At 39.2% G+C, this 19,650-nt stretch overlaps 1 protein-coding gene across 7 annotated transcripts in view; it reads right to left on the minus strand.

Annotated features, from left to right (window-relative positions):
• Window positions 1-19,650, minus strand: part of LOC120530167 (catenin delta-2) — a 1,616,252-nt gene that overhangs the window by 570,914 nt on the left and 1,025,688 nt on the right. For all 7 annotated transcript variants that reach the window (XM_039754393.1, XM_039754398.1, XM_039754395.1 and 4 more), the window contains 2 exons: window positions 10,147-10,319; window positions 6,574-7,123 (listed from right to left, as the gene is read on the minus strand). In XM_039754393.1, the coding sequence (XP_039610327.1) occupies window positions 6,574-7,123; window positions 10,147-10,319 (723 nt within the window). The remainder of the gene's footprint in view (window positions 1-6,573; window positions 7,124-10,146; window positions 10,320-19,650) is intronic.

Raw genomic sequence — 19,650 nt, forward strand, 5'->3', positions numbered from 1 at the left:
AAGCTAGTTTGTGCTCTTTCTTTCTTTCTTTCTTTCTTTATATATATATTTATACCAAAAACAAAAACACTAATACTACCATGAAATTCTCCACAATTTTAAAAACCATAGTATCATAACTCTTACAGTTACGTCCATAAGTATTTGGAGAGTGACACAATTTTCATAATTTTGCCTTTTTATGCCACCACAATAGATTTGAAATCAAGCAGTTATTATGTGATTGAAGTGTAGACTTTCAGCTTTAATTTAAGGGGTTTACTAAAAATATCATATGAGACATTTAGGAATGACAGCCATTTTTTATACATGGTCGCCCTGTTTTCAGGGCTCAAAATATTTGGATTAACTAACATAATCATAAATATAATGATCATTTTCAATATTTATTTGAAAGTCCTTTAAGTTCAATGACTGCCTGAAGTCTGGAATTCATGGTCATCTCCAAGTGATGGGTTTCAAATCTTCTTTAAATCTTATTGTCTGTTATACCTGCATTTTATTACTCTTTAATTTAATATTGTTTTTTATCAGCATGCTGCTGTAAGAGTATGTGAATATCCCCTTGGGATTAACAAAGTATCTATCTATCTATCTATCTATCTATCTATCTATCTATCTATCTATCTATCTATCTATCTATCTATCTATCTATCTATCTATCTATCTATTATACAGTACATTGCCTTTCTTATCTATCTATCTATCTATCTATCTATCTATCTATCTATCTATCTATCTATCTATTATACAGTACATTGCCTTTCTTATCTATCTATCTATCTATCTATCTATCTATCTATCTATCTATCTATCTATCTATCTATCTATCTATCTATCTATCTATCTATCTATCTATCAGTGTTCCACTTCCACTGGCAGTCAAACATGATCATGGCATAACGCCTCCACCATGTTTCACAGATGATGTGATATTCATCAGATCATGAACCATTTCTTCTTTTCTACATACTCTTTCCAGTATTCTGCTATATTCATTTTAAATATTTTTTGTAAGCACAAAATCACATAATGATTGCTTAATTTCAAATTCATCGTGGCAGTGTACAGAGCCAAAATTATGAAAATTGTGTCTTTGTCCACATAGATATGGACCTAACTGTAGGTCCAGCTATCAGCTCAGACATAAAAAGTAACACCGCACACTTCGTATGCTTATAACTCAATATTAGAAAATGACTAACAAGGAAGTGTTGTTTTGACAACAGGTGGCATTTAAATTTAATGAGGAGGAAAACCTTGCAGCAGACATTCATGTACAAATTTATTTGGAGCTAGCAGTGTCAGACAACGGGTAAAGAACTTTAAACACAGAAATTTAAACATAATTTTTCAGCCCCATTTATTCTATTATGAATTGCCTTTATCGAGGGGAATATGCAAAAAATTGTAGAGGACAATTTCCCTTAACAATCACAGAAGTAAAAGTAGAAATCTGAATAGGGCATCACATGGTCCAGCTACTTATGCTAGGCTGGAAAAGAGTTCTTTTAAAAAGAGGATATTCCAATTCATAGAATAATTGCAAAAATGCATTAAAGGATAAGTCTTCTATTTTCAAATCAAAAGTTATTTCTACTTAAACATGGTAAGTGTGCATTTGCCATATGAAATTGTAGCCTGATGTTACGCATTTTCTATAAATTAAAAAAATATATCTTGCATGCCCTGGCATTTTATAATGGAGACTATTGGACATGGAACAAAATTTCACATGACAAATGAATATATACCATACTAGCCGTTTCCTGCGACTCCTCCCACGTAGTAGTGAAACAGGACAAACTTTAAAAATCAATAAACAAAAAGGTATCGCTAGCTAAGCGTAGGCAAGTTATGCTCCAAAACACAGAGGTAGACAGACTCCTCACTCCTCACGTCACGCTTCCCCTCTCCCCTCGGCCCACACCCTCTGTTTCGGATTAGCGTGACTAAATCGCTCCTGCAAGTGCACTATGATTCTTAGCGTGATGAGAAAAGTCGCAAAATAAACCGGAATGTTCAAGCAAATTCTAGAAAAAAAAAACAAGCTAAATCCGTGAAGTAGTTCTCTCGTTCGCTAGCTAAGCGGATGTAAGATACGCCATGAGGCTGGCATATGGCATATGAGTGAGGAGGGCCCCGGCCCGCTGCATCTCTCTCGGATTTCTGCAAATAAATTGGTACCACAAGCAAACTATGATACTTAGCGAGGTGAGAGAGGTTGCAAAATCAATGGAATGTTCAAGCAAATTATAGAAAAAAACCCGATCTAAATCCATTAAGTAGTTCTCTTGTGAAAAGCGGACAGACATACAGACAGACTGACAGACAGTCGTTGGATTTTATATATAGAGAGATTTGTGAAGAAATAACTTTGACTTGAAAAATACCAAAGTTATCCTTTAAGTTGGAAAGGGGTTAGTTAAATAAGTAAACAAAGGTACTCAGTATCATTTTTCATGTAATATTTCCTATTCCTTTGTTTTTTGAATTATAATAATAACAATAATAATAATAATCATAATAAATTTTATTTATATTGCACTTCATATTTTAGAAATCTCAAAGTGCTACATAGTAAAAACAAACATAATAAAACAAGAAAATCTATGTATGCTTTAACAAAATATCTTTCTAAAAAGATGAGTTTTTAGATTCCGTTTAAAAACATTAGTCGACTGTGGGGCTCTCAGGTAGTCAGGGAGGGCGTTCCACAGTCTCGGCGCCACAGATGAAAAAAAGCCCTATCACCCATACTGCGAAGCATGGTTCTAGGGATTTGGAGAGTGTTAGTGTGTACAGAGCGGAGAGTGCGTGAGGATGTATGAGGGGTAAGGAGTTCCTTTAAGTAAAGGGGGGCATGTCCATAGATGCACTGATGGGTGAGGAGAACGACCTTGAAGTCAATTCTGAGTGGAACAGGGAGCCAGTGAAGGGTTTTCAGGATTGGGGTGATATGGTCATGCTTTCGCACCCTCATCAGGATCCTGGCAGTGCAATTCTGAATATACTTATAATTATAAAATACATATGCTAATTACTTTTGTAATAAGTTTGTATATGACTCCTGGCAGGCCCTTAACCTGTTTCTATTCCTGACTCCATCTTCTGTGTCAAAATCATGCATTTTTTAAATGTTACTACCTTCTACCTAATTTCACATCAGTCAGTCAGTCATTCCTTATTTCATATACCACCTTTCACACAGCACATCAAAGGAATTGTCCATCCAAAGAGATGTATCTGATTTATTTGTTACTTACCCCCACAATGTTTCTTCTGACAGCCAAGAAAAACTTTTACTCCCATGTGTTCAATGAAAACACAGGTTACAAAATTCCTGATACAATGGGATCCAATGGACAACATCACGGAACAACAGCAAACAATTTCAAAATGTCCATAAAAAATATCTCAAATTACTTTTGCAACAAAATCCAAATGTCAGGTATCCAGTTCTACTCTCATAACATCCCAAACACGTGAATTTTGGCTAAAACACTGTCTTGGTTATGAGACACATACTCTTGGGATTATTGCAAGCAAAAATAGAAGCTTAGGAGATAAAACTGTACATGAAAATTGTAGATAAAGACAGGCTGAAACTAAGAAAGAATAGATATTGTGTAAATAAAACCAAACGGCAAATTGAGATTTCGAAAGGAGGTCAAAAACCCAATGGTAGGTTCTACTTGATGTGCAATGAACTACTGCTAATATTCATTGAAGATTCATAAAGTGTTTCTACTATGGGACACATGAATGCAATATTTATAGCATCACTTCCAGTGACATCAGCAACGTGACACAGGAGGTCATGTGACACAGGGCATTGAAACAAAAAAAAATATATGTTAACAAAAACAATCTTTGTTAGAACAAGTTACATTTAAAAATGTAGTCCTAGACCCAAGAAATCTTTACCTGTGTAAATATATATATATATATGAAAAGCACAGTCTTCATTCCAAAAGCATTCCACTTGAGAGAAGCCTGTTGAAAGGATAAACTCCTCTAAGCTCATCATAAACCTCAGGCATCTGCATCTGAAGGCAGTGTATCTGTGTTTTTAACTTCTTGACAGGCAGACCCCAGGTGGCCACACTTCATTATCCTTTATACAGGCGCTCCACAGGGCTGTGTTCTGAGTCCTCTGCTCTACTCCATATGTATGTATGACTGTATAAATGCACATGAACCTAATGTCATGTCAAGTTTGCTGATGAAACAACTTTGGTAGGCCTGGTCTCTAACAACAATATGTAGGGTTATCTGGATGAAGTGGGGTGTCTGTCACTCTGATATCAGGACAGCAGTCTTCTTCTGAATGTCAGCAAGACAGAGGAGCTCACTGTGGTCTTTGGGAGAAAACAGTAGAAGCACTGTTACTCCCCTAAAGCTTAACAGCACTCTTTGGCAGTTTCAGATACATTGGTATCCACATCACAGATTCAAGCACATTGACACCTTGTTGAACAAGGCACAACGACATCTTTACCACCTCAGACACCACAGGGATTTTTTGTTGCCCCCCAGGTACTAATGTTTTGTTTGCCAAAGGTAAAGTCATCCCTGACGGAGGATCGCAGGAATCATGGGGTAGAAGGGACCTTTCATCAGATTGGCTGGTCCAGCTTTGACTCAGCTGTGGAATGGCCAATAGGGGGATGCAGCTTGATGGCTGAGGTCTCCAGGACTCTAAACAAATCCAAATCATATTATGGGATATCATCTACTGTTAAATTCTGCTCCATACTTGTAAAAGTTTTATTTTTATACTGTATTGAGGATTTATTCTGTGTATTGTATTGTATTAACCCCCTTCTTTTTGACACCCACTGCACGCCCAACCTACCTGGAAAGGGGTCTCTTTTTTTGAACTGCCTTTCCCAAGGTTTCTTCCATTTTTTCCCTACTAGGGTTTTTTTTGGGAGTTTTTCCTTGTCTTCTTACAAGGCTGGGGGGCTGTCAAGTGGCAGGGCCTGTTAAAGCCCATTCCAGCACTTCTTGGGTGATTTTGGGCTATACAAAAATAAATTGCATTGTATTGTATTGTAATGAAGTGTCAATATATTCACCATTGAAAGTATCCTGACAGGACAAATTAGCACCTGGTTTGGAAACAGCATGCGACAGGAGTATAGAAAGTGGTGATCACATCACTGGGACTGCATTCTCTAACTTCTAGGGCATTTATACTAAACAATGTCAGACCAGGGCAAAGAAAATTATCATAGATACAAACCATCTCACCAATCTTGTCTAATCAGTGGTAAACGAAACACTACCACTGCCTTAAGATAGTTCAGAACAATTGAGGAGGAGCTTCTGTCCACAGACCATCAGCATTATAAAGGAGGGCAGTGCCTGGAGGTACATGATGATGTATTGTCAACTCTTGTATGTCATGTATCAAAGGAGTCCAAAGGTACTTTGTTACTGTGTCTCTTCGGAGAATCCTTGGGTACCTCTGGTTTGACTTTGTGTCGAATGAGCGGGTTGCTCACAGAGTCATGAATAAGGCACATTATTGCATTGTGAGGGAGCGTCTGTTATGGCACTACAGCCATGAGGTGCGATTCCCTGAGGGTGATCCGGCTTGAAGGATCCTCAATGTTGAGGACCCGAGTGGCTGTACCAGGCCAAGGGGATCCCCATGTAACACCTGGCTGTGGCAGATAGAGGGTCTTTTGAGAAGGGTGGGACTGGACCACGTGTCTGCCTGGGGAGTTGCCAACCAGGATCCTGAACTGTTTTGTTGTGTGGTGGGTGCAGCAACGCATTGTACCAGTGCATGGTCCAGCACCTGACCTGGTTTGTATGTCATGTGTATGTATTCTTATATTAGTTCATTATTTTTTAAATGATTTTTATATAAATATATTAACAATATTAACATAATACACAATACTGTTACCATTGTCGAGTATATATTGATATTGACAGTGTAATTATTGTTTATTGTCTTTTTTATATTTCTCTTTCTAATGCACAGCCTTGGAGTTTAGCAGCTAAGCATTTCACCACGTATTGTTCAAGGCAGAATTATATGTGACAAATTTGATTTGAAACTGGATTTAACTTTTGGCTTGAACACAATTCCTTTAGGACTTTTGACATTTTGACAATGCAACACAAGTTGTTGTTCAACCTGGGTCTCCACTGAAGCCCACTGTATCAGGAATGTTGTGATCTCCGCTCTCAATGAGAACATGAGATTAAAAGTAAAAGATACAAACATGATCATTTTTTTGATGAAGTATTCTTTAAAAAGATAAGCCAATCAGGTTGAAAAACCGGATCCTGTAATTTACATTTGATATCACTTCCTTAAATACGAGCAGCAGCTTTATCCAGGCATTTCTAAAAACAGGAGCTGGCTTTTACACTAAAATATCTCTTTTTAGTATACCTTTTTGATCAAATGCAGCCATTAACTGTGCCACTGCAGGATCATACAATGAATAATTTCATGAAAGATAGTGCCAATGGACACTTTTAACCATAGTGGAAGAGAAAAAGGATTTCAACTTTAAAACCACAAACAGAAAGATCTGAGAAGTGCTTTACCTGCTAAGCTGCCGGGTCTCTGCAGTGTGGCAGTGGCGTACAGGTCATGAGAGTGCTTGTATTGATCAGAGGTGTGTACCAAGCGCTTTGTTGGAGACAATGTGGCGTAGCTGCCAACAGTTGAGCTGATCTGGTGGATTGGAGATGAGGAGGAATGGCCCGTTTGAACAGTCGGAGGAGATGCCACCCTGATGGGAGAAGATGAAAGCCCGGACGAGGACACCACGATGTTAATTGGAGAGCTGGTGCTGTAAGACTTAGCCAGCCGGCTAGGAGATTGCTTTGGGGAGGAGACCCTCTGAGTAGTGGCGTAAGCTGAATTCTCAGAGGCTGAGCCCACACGCTGGAGTTTAGTTGGTGAGCCCACCTGCATGGACAATGGAGAGCTCACTCGTTGTGCTGGCAGGGTGGAACTGGAGTAGTAGATTGTTGAAGTGTGCTGGGAGTCTGGCAAGTGGAAGGCGCTTCCATGGCTGGGAACAAAGGAATCTCTAGTTTGGGGATGAGAAGGTTCCGATCCGGCTAAATGGGCAGCACGGCTGGATGTGACCTGCAGTGGAAAAGGAGAAAACAAAACGCTTAGATGGCTCACAGACAAAGAATTATCAGAATGGATTGAAGATTAAAAAATAACACTGAATATACCACATTGTGTGTATTTATTAATTAAACATTTGCACTTCTAGCTGCCCTTCAGTGGACCGGTGCCCTGTTCAGGTGGTTTTGTGCCTTCTGTCCGTTAAGCTCTGGCAACCTCTGACCAAGAAGTGGATTAAGCAGGTTTGAGAACCATTTTTAAATGATATAGAATCACAATAGTACAGTGGTCAGTGTTGCTGCCTCCCAGTTCCTGTGATCCAGGTTTGAATCTGGACTTTGTCCCTTTGAAGATAACACAATGTCCCTGTCAACTCTAAATTGACACAGTGTAAATGAGTGCACCCTCTGTTGGAGTGCCACCCCAACCACAGCTGGATTCCACCTTATGCTTAGTGCTTCATGCATTGCGTAATTCAGTTATAACACTGATGGATGGACGGATCAGAACAGGACATTAGTAATTCTGCACTTTTGTTGAATTTCTGCAGCAATGCTTCCAAAAATGAAGTTGGAGCAGTGGACACAATGCATTATACACAGCCAGCTTTCTTATTCGTTTGTTAAGAGTCTGTCAATTCAAAAATCCATTTAATGAAGCCTAAGTTTCCTGCTTATGGTGTGCATTGGTTATTTACATTATTTAACAATATTTTAGTAAAAACAAACATGTGTTTTGCTTGTTTTGAGTTTATAACTGGTGTGGACTATGGCTTATCCTGGCCAAGACCCCCAAGCCGCCAGATGGAGCCTTCCCTGCAACGTGGAGATGCCCCGAATTCCAGCAGGGCATCATGGACTATGGAGTTTTAATACACAGCCCTGCTGGATAACGTCAGGGCCGCCAGGGGACGCTGCAGGGAGACACAGAGACATTTGGTTTTCATACAGCCCGGAAGTACTTACAGGTCACGAGGATGGAAGAAATAAAGTGCTTCCGGGCTGACGAAAAAACGAAGATTTTGATTTGACCCGGAAGTGGTAGGAAGTGGTAGGAAGTCACATGGACTTTCAGAAGCACTTCCGGGTCACGGACAATAAAAGGACTGTGGGAACTCCCAGAGGATGAGCTGAGCTGGGTGGAAGGGTGGGAGAGGAGGACTGTTTATTGTATTGATTATTGATTGTATTTATGAGTATTGTGGAGAGGAGGGTGCTTTGTGCACTGTTTAGTTCAAATAAAATAATAATTTGGACTTTTATCTGGTGTCTGACGTATTGTCCGAGGGTTCAAGGGAGCGATAGCGCCCCCTATCTGTCACACTGGATAACTAACAAGTGGATTAGGCAACATGAGTAATGTGATTTTATCTTTCTTTTTTCCATGGAGATCTTCCATAATGTTTGCTATTTTACAGCATCTACCACTAGTGGCTTCTATTATAGATACACTTTTTTGTTTCCATTCTGCATGAAAACATTTTTTTCAAGAAATTAAAAAACAATTTTTGGCCACCACTACAAAGTACATATATAGTACATACTGTATATCCTTATATATAATTTGATGCTATCCGTATGTACGGTGTTTGCGTCAATACCTCGACTCAATACAAGTTAGAACCATGCAATGGGACTCTGCCTCTGTAGTTAGAACTTAACGTGGCAAACGCGGACGCAGTATTGTATGATTGGCTAAGAATGTTCGAATGCTTCAGTGACGCCGCTGGACGGCCGAGTATAGTACGTCAGTGTTGGTTCGAGCAGATAACAGTAACTTCGGTTGGTTTCTGGAATGTTGGTTTGGTGGGGCGTACTTTCCAGGACTAACACTGTCGACTGACTTAAACCCTTCGACAGCTCCGGAACCGTAAGTAATTTAGAACGTATCGCCATTTGCTTGGTTCGTCGAAATCTATCTTTGGGCAGTTCGGTTTTGCCATCCGTCCTACTGACATCTATTGGCAAACTGAGTAATGAAGAAAGTGTCATTTTTGGGTAGCGTACTCCTTTAACTGGGTTTTCCCAATGCAAGCTGAAAGCAAGAAAATAACTTGCTTTATTCATTGAATAAAAGATCATTTTCCCTGAACAGGGAGCACTGTAGATCCTTCTGCCATTTCTGATAAACTGCTTGCTGTTTTCCCCCTGCCAGAAGGGTGGCGCCGTAGCGGAGTTTTCAATTATCAGCCACTGAATAACTGTGAATCCATTTAATATCTCAAGACAGTGATGCCCTGTCAGTGTGGAAACACAGAATTAAATAATGAAAGAATAAAAGAAAACCTTTTGCTTTATTTCTAAGAGTTTCCTTTAAATGGCACTTCCTTAACGTATGTGATTTTGTGCACTAGAGAGGGCTGTTTGAATTCTTTCCAGAGAGAAATTTACATAAGCATGATGAGAGCTCCTTTCTCTGTTTCTTTACCCAATGAAGCAGGAATCTCCTTTTATAAATGGCAGATAATATCCACTATTGTGGAGTTAGGAAGCCAGAAAAAAAAAAAAAACTTCAACCGACAATGCTGAAACAATCAGTAAAAAGTGATTTTTTTTAATTCGTCACAGGAAAAAAGGCACAAAATCAAGAGAACATGGATGAGAATGATCACCACAGTCAGCCGTTCGGTTTAATGCAGGCTCGATTGTCACTAGTCTGAAGCAAAATGCCTGCGGTGAGATCTAGCAGCTCGATTCCTTAGTCGGCCATCCTGCAGGAATTCCAGTGGGCAAGACACTTTGCCTAAGTAGAACTCACTTTAACCTCTAAAGGATAAGACCCAACACCCTGCAACCAACCAAAAAATGACTAAAAAAACAAGATTCATTCATTTAAACAGCTTCCCGGTCTTGAGCTTTACATTTCATATTTCTAAACATCTAAAAAAGTTGTCTGAAACTCAGTCTTGTCCACACTCTCCAGCTCCGGTCTGAGATCCGGCCGCTCATCTCTCCATTTAGCTGTGCTGTGCAGCGCACTGAAGGGCTGCTTAGACTATCAGACATGATCAGAGTGACTTTAAAGATGGCACGTACCTGGTTGTAGCTGTGAACTGCACCTCCAACTTGACCACTGCGAGAGGGGAGCTGCGCCGTTGATGAATCGCTCAGGGCAAGGGTCTGGTTACTATGGTAGCTGGCTGTGTACTGGAAAGACCCTTCTGGATTGGAATTAAGCTGCAGTGCACTCTGGGAAAGGAGACTTGGTCCTGTGTTGAAAGTAATTTAGAGCATGCAGTGAATCAGACCTCAGTGAAGCAGAAACAGCATACATAATTTATCAAGAGAAGCTCAGAATTATTGAACACATGTGCTACTGGCTGTCTAAATTAGGACAGTAATACAGGTAATCAGTATATTCTCATTTGCCAGATCTGAACTGAAGGGACAGTCGGGTTAATAAAAAGGTCTCCTTTTTCTATGCTTCCTCATCAAAATAAAAAAAAGCAAAATACAAACGTAAAGTTAAGTGAAACACTCAGCACGTTTCATGTATAGCCACACTAAATTATGTACTGTTTTAAGACTGCCACATTAAGGGAGGAATACAACTGTAAAAAATGTCTGATGTTAAAGCACCACTAGATGAGAAACTCAAGTTTGGATGTACTTTTTTCTCTGTTTCCCAGGACAGACTGTCACTCCCTGCCCGTTCCTCTGAAAAATAGACTGCATTTTGAATAAATGACTAAGATTAGAGGTGAATGCTGTACACATCACAAGACCAGCTCAGAAAATTACCATCTACTCTATCATCCTTCTGTTCACATGAACACCGTAGGTTAAAAAGGAAATGTCTATCACTCCAGAAATGAAATGGCAAGCACTGTATGACCATCTACAGTAAGGTTGTCATTAAGATCATAAAAGATTTGACAAATGAGAGGAGGCAATTCAGTCCATCAAGCTCATTTTGTTTAGCTAATAGCAAAGTTGTTCTAATATCTCATCCAAATACTTCTTAAAAGTCCTCAAGGTTTCTGTTTCAACTGTATGCCTTGGCGATTTGCTCCAGACTCCCACAACTCTTTGCATGAAGAAGTGCTGCCTGGCTTCACTTTACTTTCAAGTAGTGCAACTGAGAACAAGGGGGTACCGAAAAATAAGTGGAATCTGTACCTGGCGCGCAATCTCGCCTTAGTTGCGAATTTCGCCGCTAGGTGTAGTACACTTACATAATCTGTGGCAGTCTGCCAAGTGCCGTTGCTCTGTATTGTTCGTACGGCATTCCATGTTGGTTTTTCTTGGTACTTATTAAACGTATTCTGCGTTTTTTGTGATGGAGCGCAGGTCTGCATTAAAATTTGTTTTCTCTTAGGGTAAATAGCTGCTGAAACTGTAGTAATGCTTGAAACTGCTTTTAAAGAGGAAGCTTTAAGTAAAGCACAGGTCTACGAGTGGTTTTCACATTTCAAATGAGGGGAAATCTCACTTGAAGACCAACTGAGGTCTGGGAATGATATACTTTATAAAGATCATCGTCGGACTATTGAAGAGATTTCTGAATTGACTTGTGTGTATTGGAGTTCTTGCCACCTTCCCTACTTGCCTGATCTTTGCTCCGTGCGACTTTTTCTTGTTCCCGCATATGAAAAAAGAACTCCAAGGAAAGTGTTTTTGTACCGTGGAGGAAGTCAAAGAAAAATCGCTTCAGGCATTGGACGACATTCCTCTTCAGCGATTCTAAAAATGTTTCAACCAGTGGGAAAACCGTTGGGACAAGTTCATTCATTCACATTATGAGTACTTTGAAGGAGACTAAAGTTTCAGCAAGTAAAATTTATTATTTTTTCTATTCCGGTTATTTTTGGGTACTCCCTCGTATGTGATTCACTGTTATGATGAATTTCTTTTATTAATGCCTTTGAGGAGTTCGAAGACCTGGATTAGGTTCCCCACACAGTCTTCTCTGCTCGAGACTAAACAGGCTTAATTTTCTGAGCGTGTCAGAGCACAAACATGTCCTTAAGTCCTGAGATGGACTTGGTTGCTCTCCTCTAGACAGCTTCAAGCACTGCACTGGCTTTGTTGTAGCGTGGTGACCAGAACTTGCACGCGATACTCCAGATGTGGTCATACTGATGCATTATACAGTCTAATGTCCCATCTTTTTGTTCAACAGTTTTTATAATACAACCTAACATTTTATTTGTCAGTCTTCAGTTATTAATTTAAATTGAACTAATGGCTTATTCTGTGATCCTGGCTGGGTGACCCACCATTGACTAAACATGAGACTATAAATCCTTCAGTATTTGTTGTAAAAAGATTTATGGGACATAAATCATCATCATCCCTATGAGCACTTCATGAAATTAAATTCCTCAAACTGAAGCAGGAGATGAGGTGCTATGATGTGCACACTGGCCTAGATCATCACTTCTAACTTGATCATCACTGTATGACATAACATAACATAACATAAAATCCTCAAACTCACCAAATCGTACTCTGGGCCACTGAGAGCCTCAACCTGGTACCATCAGAAGTGTTGTGGTATACAGTCAGTACCTCAGCTCAATCCAGCCAGCCCCTACCACACTACTACCTGATGCTTGTGGCCTAACCAGGCCCAAAAATAGAGAAACTGTCTTTTAAAGTTCAAAATGTCTGAGGGTATGTCCACACTTGTGCAATTTCATTTAAAACTGCTGACACTGGGTGTTTTCACCTTTCATCCACAGTGCTTTTACCAATGAAAATGGAGACTGTAATAAAATTCTGGTCTGTACAAGTTTTAGATTACAGTAAACTCTGAGGCTGGTGGCGCTACTATCCCTCTCTAATTATTAGGGGATTACCTGTCACTTTAAAAACCAGATTTCTGTGAATAACCTGTTTTTCATAGTATATGTAAATGCGCTGAAGGTGAAAGTTAAGACCCCGACTTTGTCAGGGCACTATCACGGGCTCTACCCACACACATACCAATGCCCAGACTGTGCTAATTTAATGTCATCCCATTCCACAAAATTTATCACTAACACAATGACAGCTAATTTTACTTACTGCTAGTTAGTCTAAAATGGACCTCATTTACTCCAGCTCTCTCCTTGAACTTCTAAAAATTGATTTTTGCAATGAAAAAAGTATTTCTGAAAAGCACTACACAATTGTAAGCTTCATAACTTTTTTTGTGCAGTGGATCGGATTTCAGAAGAAACAAAGTTCCAAGGCTTTGGAAAACATCTTCATCACCTCAGTCCCAAAGGTATCAAGTCCTAGTGAGCTGAATGACTTCCAGCCTGTTGCTCTGATGTCACATGTGATGAAGACCATGGAGTGGCTGCTGCTTCACCACCTGAGGCCACAGGTCCGCCATACCCTCAACCCTCTGTAGTTTGCATACCAGGAGAAGGTGGGATCAGAGGATGCCATCATCTATATGCTACACCGATCCCTCTCCCACTTGGACAGAGGCAATGGTGCTGTAAGAATTATGTTTCTGGACTTCTCTAGTGGCTTCAGCACCATCCAACCTCTGCTCCTTAGGCACAAGCTGACAGAGATGGGAGTAGATTCATACCTGGTGGCATGGATCATGGACTATCTTACAGACAGACCTCAGTATGTGCGTCTCGGGAACTGCAGGTCTGACATTGTGGTCAGCAACACAGGAGTGCTGCAGGGGACTGTACTTTCTCCGGTCCTGTTCAGCCAGCATACATCAGACTTACAATACTCGGAATCCTGCCACGTGCAAAGGTTCGCTGATGACACTGCTATCGTGGGCTGCATCAGGAGTGGGCAGGAGGAGAAGGAGTATAGGAACCTAATCAAGGACTTTGTTAAATGGTGTGACTCAAACCACCTACAACTGAACACCAGCAAAACCAAGGAGATGGTGGTGGATTTTAGGAGGCCCAGGCCCCTCATGGACACATTGATCATCAGAGGTGACCTGTGCAGAGGGAGAGCAGCTGGATGATAAATTGGGCTGCACTGCCAATACTGATGCTCTGTGTAAGAAAGGACAGAGCCGACTATACTTCCTTAGAAGGCTGGCATCCTTCAACATCTGCAATATGATGCTGCAGATGTTCTATCACCACTAAATAGAAAATGTTCTATCAGACGGTTGTGGCGAGCGCCCTCTTCTACATGGTGGTGTGCTGGGGAGGCAGCATAAAGAAGAGGGACGACTCACGCCTTGACAAACTGGTGAGGAAGGCAGGCTCTTTTGTAGGCATGGAGCTGGACAGTTTGACATCCATGGCAGAGCGACGGCCACTGAGCAGACTCCTGTCAATCATGGAGAATCCACTGCATCCACTGAACAGGATCATCTCCAGACAGAGGAGCAGCTTCTGCAACAGACTGCTGTCACCGCCCTTCTCCACTGACAGACTGAGGAGATCATTCCTCCACCACACTATGCGACTCTTCAGTTCCACCCGGGGGGTAAACGCTAACATTATACAAAGTTATTGTCGGTTATACCTGCATTTTTATCACTCTTTAATTTAATATTGTTTTTTTATCAGTATGCTGCTGCTGGAGTATGTAAATATTCCCTTGGGATTAATAAAGTATCTATCTATCTATCTATCTATCTATCTATCTATCTATCTATCTATCTATCTATCTATCTATCTATCTATCTATCTATCTATCTATCAAATCTATAAATCAAAGTGGAGCTGTACAAAGCTTTCGTAGCCCATTTCTATGTACTATGTCATTTGTCTCCTGATAGGCACATACTAAGTGAGAGCATTCTCTATAGTTAATTTACTATATATCCTCATAGTACCAAAGTAGATTTCACTACACTAATTGTACTTCATGTACTATGTAAAGTCTTCACATTAAAGAAACTCCCATGAAGCATGTAACTATTTAACACTATCCTTTAAATTTAAGAGGAAGAAAGGCAAAGGACAAGGTGAAATCAAATAAACTGTGTGTTGTAACTGAGAAATAGTAATGATATCCAGAAAATATTCTGCTTGCTAAAATATGAAATGGCACTATTTTTCAAATATTAGTTTGAAAGGAATTTTATAGTGATCAAAATTGTCTGAGATCAAACATTCTTGGGAAGAAAGAGTAAAACCAGCAGGCACACTCCGGAATTGAGAAACTTAACCAAATCGTTAACGAAAAGCAAGTCCATGGATATCATCAAATATTAAGGTGTTCTCACTAAAGACGTGAAGCTGTCTTCACTCCCATGGGACTCGTGAAGCAAAAGTGCACAGGAAAGCGGAACAGCATTATGCCATAGGTCACACAAAATCTTTTCAGAGTACACAAATGAGGACACAGGAGTGATTCTAGTGAAGTTAAAGGTGGAAGAAAACCGAAGTGGGACGACAATGTTGATCCACATTTACACTTTAGACAGAGAGGATTTAAAGTAATAAGAATACATATTATTGTCTTCATTTCTACTATTTTATTCTGGAAAAACCTATATAATTTATTATCTTATTATTATATCTTTTAGGGTCTGTTTTCCACAGACACGGCAATCATGCTTCAGGACGCTCTTCCCAAAAGAGTTTAGAAACCTCACTATATATATGAGGGAGACAGTGTATAGGAAATAGTGCTATTCATCAGCCCAACTAGGGGTTGGTGCTCTCACCTGATCATCTCTCCTCTTATTCCTCTGCAGTTCAGCCGAAGGCCTTGCCTCTCAGTGAAATCACCACCGGTCCATCTACTAACATTACTTCTGGCAAACCCTGATGACATCACTTTCGGTACCCAGAATTCATCTTTCTTCCACATCAGTTCCTGTTCTGGCCGCCCTGACTCCACCTCTTTCTTCTGTCCACCATACATATAGAACAGACTCACCCTGTTAGTTCAGTTCAATTGTGAACTCTGATCTGTGCTTCTTTTATTTTGCTGATTTTTCCAGTATATGGGGTGGCCATTCCCAAACCTTTTTCTTGTCCATTGCCTTATTCTTTACCACTATATACCAATTAGATTTTTTGAGTGATAACTAACCAGGTAACGTGTGTGGTTTGTTGGCCAGTCAGCAAACATCCACCATGCCCTCTCAATTGCAAGAAGCAGATCATAGACATGTTACACAATACCTCTCAAATAATACAAAGGGTGCACAACTTGTTTGCTTATTGGACAGGGTGATTATTTTCATATATATGAATACTGTATTCATACATGAATTCATATATATATATATATATATATATATATATATATATACATATACACTGTATATGAATATGAATATGTATATACATTGGTGTGTAAAAGTATTTCATTCCCTTGAAAGTCTTCCTAATTTTATGCATGACAAAAGATTTGGACACGTATTTATCCATTCAGTATTTTTAATGTGAACTGATGCTGTAACAATACAATCTCAAAGTCAAAATAAATAATTTCCTCTACATATTTAACTAAAGAACAAAAACTCAAAAGTCAATGTTTGCATAAGTATTCAAGGCCTACACATTAATACTTTCACTGTAAAGTGACACGTAATTATATTAATGTCAATGCTTTATAAATTTTAGTATTCCAAAAGACTCTGTAATCAAGGACGGCTCCTGGCCTTCCAAGGCTACACCACACACAGACCAGTTCAGCTCCAAATATGGTTCATGTGGCTACTGGGAACACTGGATCAACAAGACAACTGGATATGTGAAGAGCTGTGAGGCCACCAGTAACAGCAAACTCTTTATAAGCCTGACATTCGCTGACCAAACACACGCAAAGTAACATAATGAATGTGCCATTCTTTATAAGTTTCTGTGCTACAGCTGCAGACTTTTTTTCAGCTATCATACAAATAAATAAAACAAAAAAGCATCTTTCACAGAGTTAGTATATCTACTCTTGAGAATATGCATAACGTGATTTTTAAAATATGATGAAAGACAAGGAGGATTTGAGGGCTTTTCATATTTTGTTAAAAAATTTAAATCACAGGCTTCTTATTTTTATTTGTAAGCACATTTCAAAATGAATCTCACAAAAGCTGTTGGATGGGAAACAATTTAAATTAGCCTTCTGTTTTAGCAATTAAGTAATTTTTAAATGTGTGGTTTTAATTAGTATAAAAATCTAGTAGTGCGCAAAAAACATTCCTGTCATTGACATCTACAAAACATTGCGACTTGCTTGAGCATGCAGTCATCCAGCAACTTGGAAATTTCACAGGACTCAATTACTCCTTAGATGGTTTATAAATAATTAAGAATATTTTGATCATTAAACTAAGCATTGTCCATAACTATCTGTAATGTATGACAAGAACAGCCATCGGAGCACAGAGCTAGAAGACAGCTAGCAGGTCAATTCAGTTATCAAGCTAAGCAAATAATGTCCTCAGCGCACACTACTTCTGTGCTAAATTAGACTAAGATATAAATGAGATTTAAACATGATGTGCTGCTCTTTCACACAAGCGGTGATGGTTATCAAGGGGATGAGTACTGGAAGAATATATATCGAGATAAGAGATGAGCGGCTGACATTTGCAACAAATGTCAAAAAACTCTTTTGACTGTTTATGTGAAATGAGGAAAAGCTTTTCTCTTTTCTTATACCACTGATACTTTCTGAAAATATGACAAAAATGGGAAAAAGGATATAGGGAAGTAATATAAACAACATAGACTATAACAATTTTTCAAGTTGCCATGTGCAATTTTGCTCAAAAATCATACTGGATAGTATCCTTCACAAATGATGACTGATCACAATCTATGCCCCGGGGTGACACTTTTCCACTTCCCTGGAATGACAGCAAATCTGATGCATTCAAGGATGGGCATTCAATTTTAGGGTCAGCTTTGGCCAACTGATGTGTTATGCAGTGAAATTAAACAGCAGCATTCGATATCCCCTGCAAACGAATATCTCTGTCCTGAGTTGTGTCTTCCTCTCCATCAGTGTACATGTTTTACCTTTTTTTAGTAGAATCTGTGGGTTTAAGTTGGCAGGGACAGCCTGTGCTAGTACCACGAGATTTAAGTTTCTCTTGGTTTTGGTATGAAGGAGCATAAGGGGATTGAGCAGAAGCCGAAGGACCAATAACATTTATTTCTATAGCGCATTTTCATAAAAATGAAGTAGCTCAAAGTGCTTTACAGGATGGAGAGAGAAAAAATATAAAAATAAGATTAGGCAATGCTAAGTAACAAAGAATAAAGTAAGGTCAGTAATAAAAATTAAAACTCCAAAGGGCTGGAGAAAAAAACAAAATCTGCAAGGGTTCCAAGGCCAAGAGACCACCCAGCTCCCACTGGGCAGCAGTTGAGGTTATCTTACAGAATAAAAGGTATACAAATCAAAAGACAAAACGTATTGACCTGGCAAAGAAATCAAAATCAGTGACTGTATGATGTGAAAGAAATTAAAGTAGATCAACAGGTAATATGGTACCACATTGTAATATAATGCTTATCTTAGAGTTAGCATGAAGAAACTGCTGAAATGGTTAAAAGACAGGAATGCTGTAGGTGGTGGTTTACAAATTTTGGTTGATGTCATTTACACAGTAAGACCTGATAGTTGTCACATACGCAGTTTCCATAAAAGGATATTAGATGAACTTAAGAAATATTGAGAAGGAAAAGAATGTAACAAAATGAGACTTTCATTTAGGTGTATAAGTGGTGTATAAACTAATGAACCAATCAGAGTAAATGTCAAATGTGATGTGAGCATTAATCCAGCACTGTTATGTAAATTCCATTATTTATAAATATAGGATTCTAACGTTCCCTTAGCAGACTGCTGTGACGGGGTGCTCCCTCCTCATGAAGAGAAATTAAAGACATATGAACAAGCTTCCTCCTGACTGATTTATGACTCAAAGAGGTCCCAGTTGAGTACAAAATTTCTGTCTTTAATATATTCCCAATTTATTTCTTCCACAATGAACATACAGGGAATTCAGATCCCTTTACTTTCTGCACACTTTACTGTGTTATAGATTTAATTTAAAATAGATAAACTTGACATTTTTTAATGACAAAGTGAAAAAATATTTTCAGAAAGGTTTGCAAGTTTAATAAAAATCAAAAACTGAAACCTCTTATTCATATAATAATTAAGACCCTTAATTCAGTACTTTGTAGATCCTCATTGACAATTACAAGTCTTCTTGAAGTCAATCAAACTGCTGTGGCACTCCAAATCGTGGTCAGGTGCATCCTGTTATGTTTAATTCTTCTTAAGACGTGTCTAGAACTTAATTGGAGACCACCTGTGGCAAGTTGAATTGACTTGGCATTGTTTCGAAAGCCACACCCCTGTATATATAAGGTCTCTCAGTTCACTCTGCATGTCAGGATAAAAACCAAGCTATGATGTCCAAGGACCTCTCTGTAGAATCACATAGTCAAACTGTGGTTAAAGCATAAATCAGGGCAGGAGATAAAACCGTTTCAAAAGCTTTGAGTATTCCCAGAAGCACACTGGCCTCAGTAATTGTGAAATGGAAAAGTTTGAAACCAATTAGAACTCTTCATAAAGTTGGTCATCTGGCCAAACAGTGTAACCAGGCAAGAAAGACCTTCGCCCTATCCAATCAAAGGAAGTTTGAAA

This window comes from Polypterus senegalus, chromosome 5 (genome assembly GCF_016835505.1).
Source record: "Polypterus senegalus isolate Bchr_013 chromosome 5, ASM1683550v1, whole genome shotgun sequence".
NCBI lineage: Eukaryota > Metazoa > Chordata > Cladistia > Polypteriformes > Polypteridae > Polypterus > Polypterus senegalus.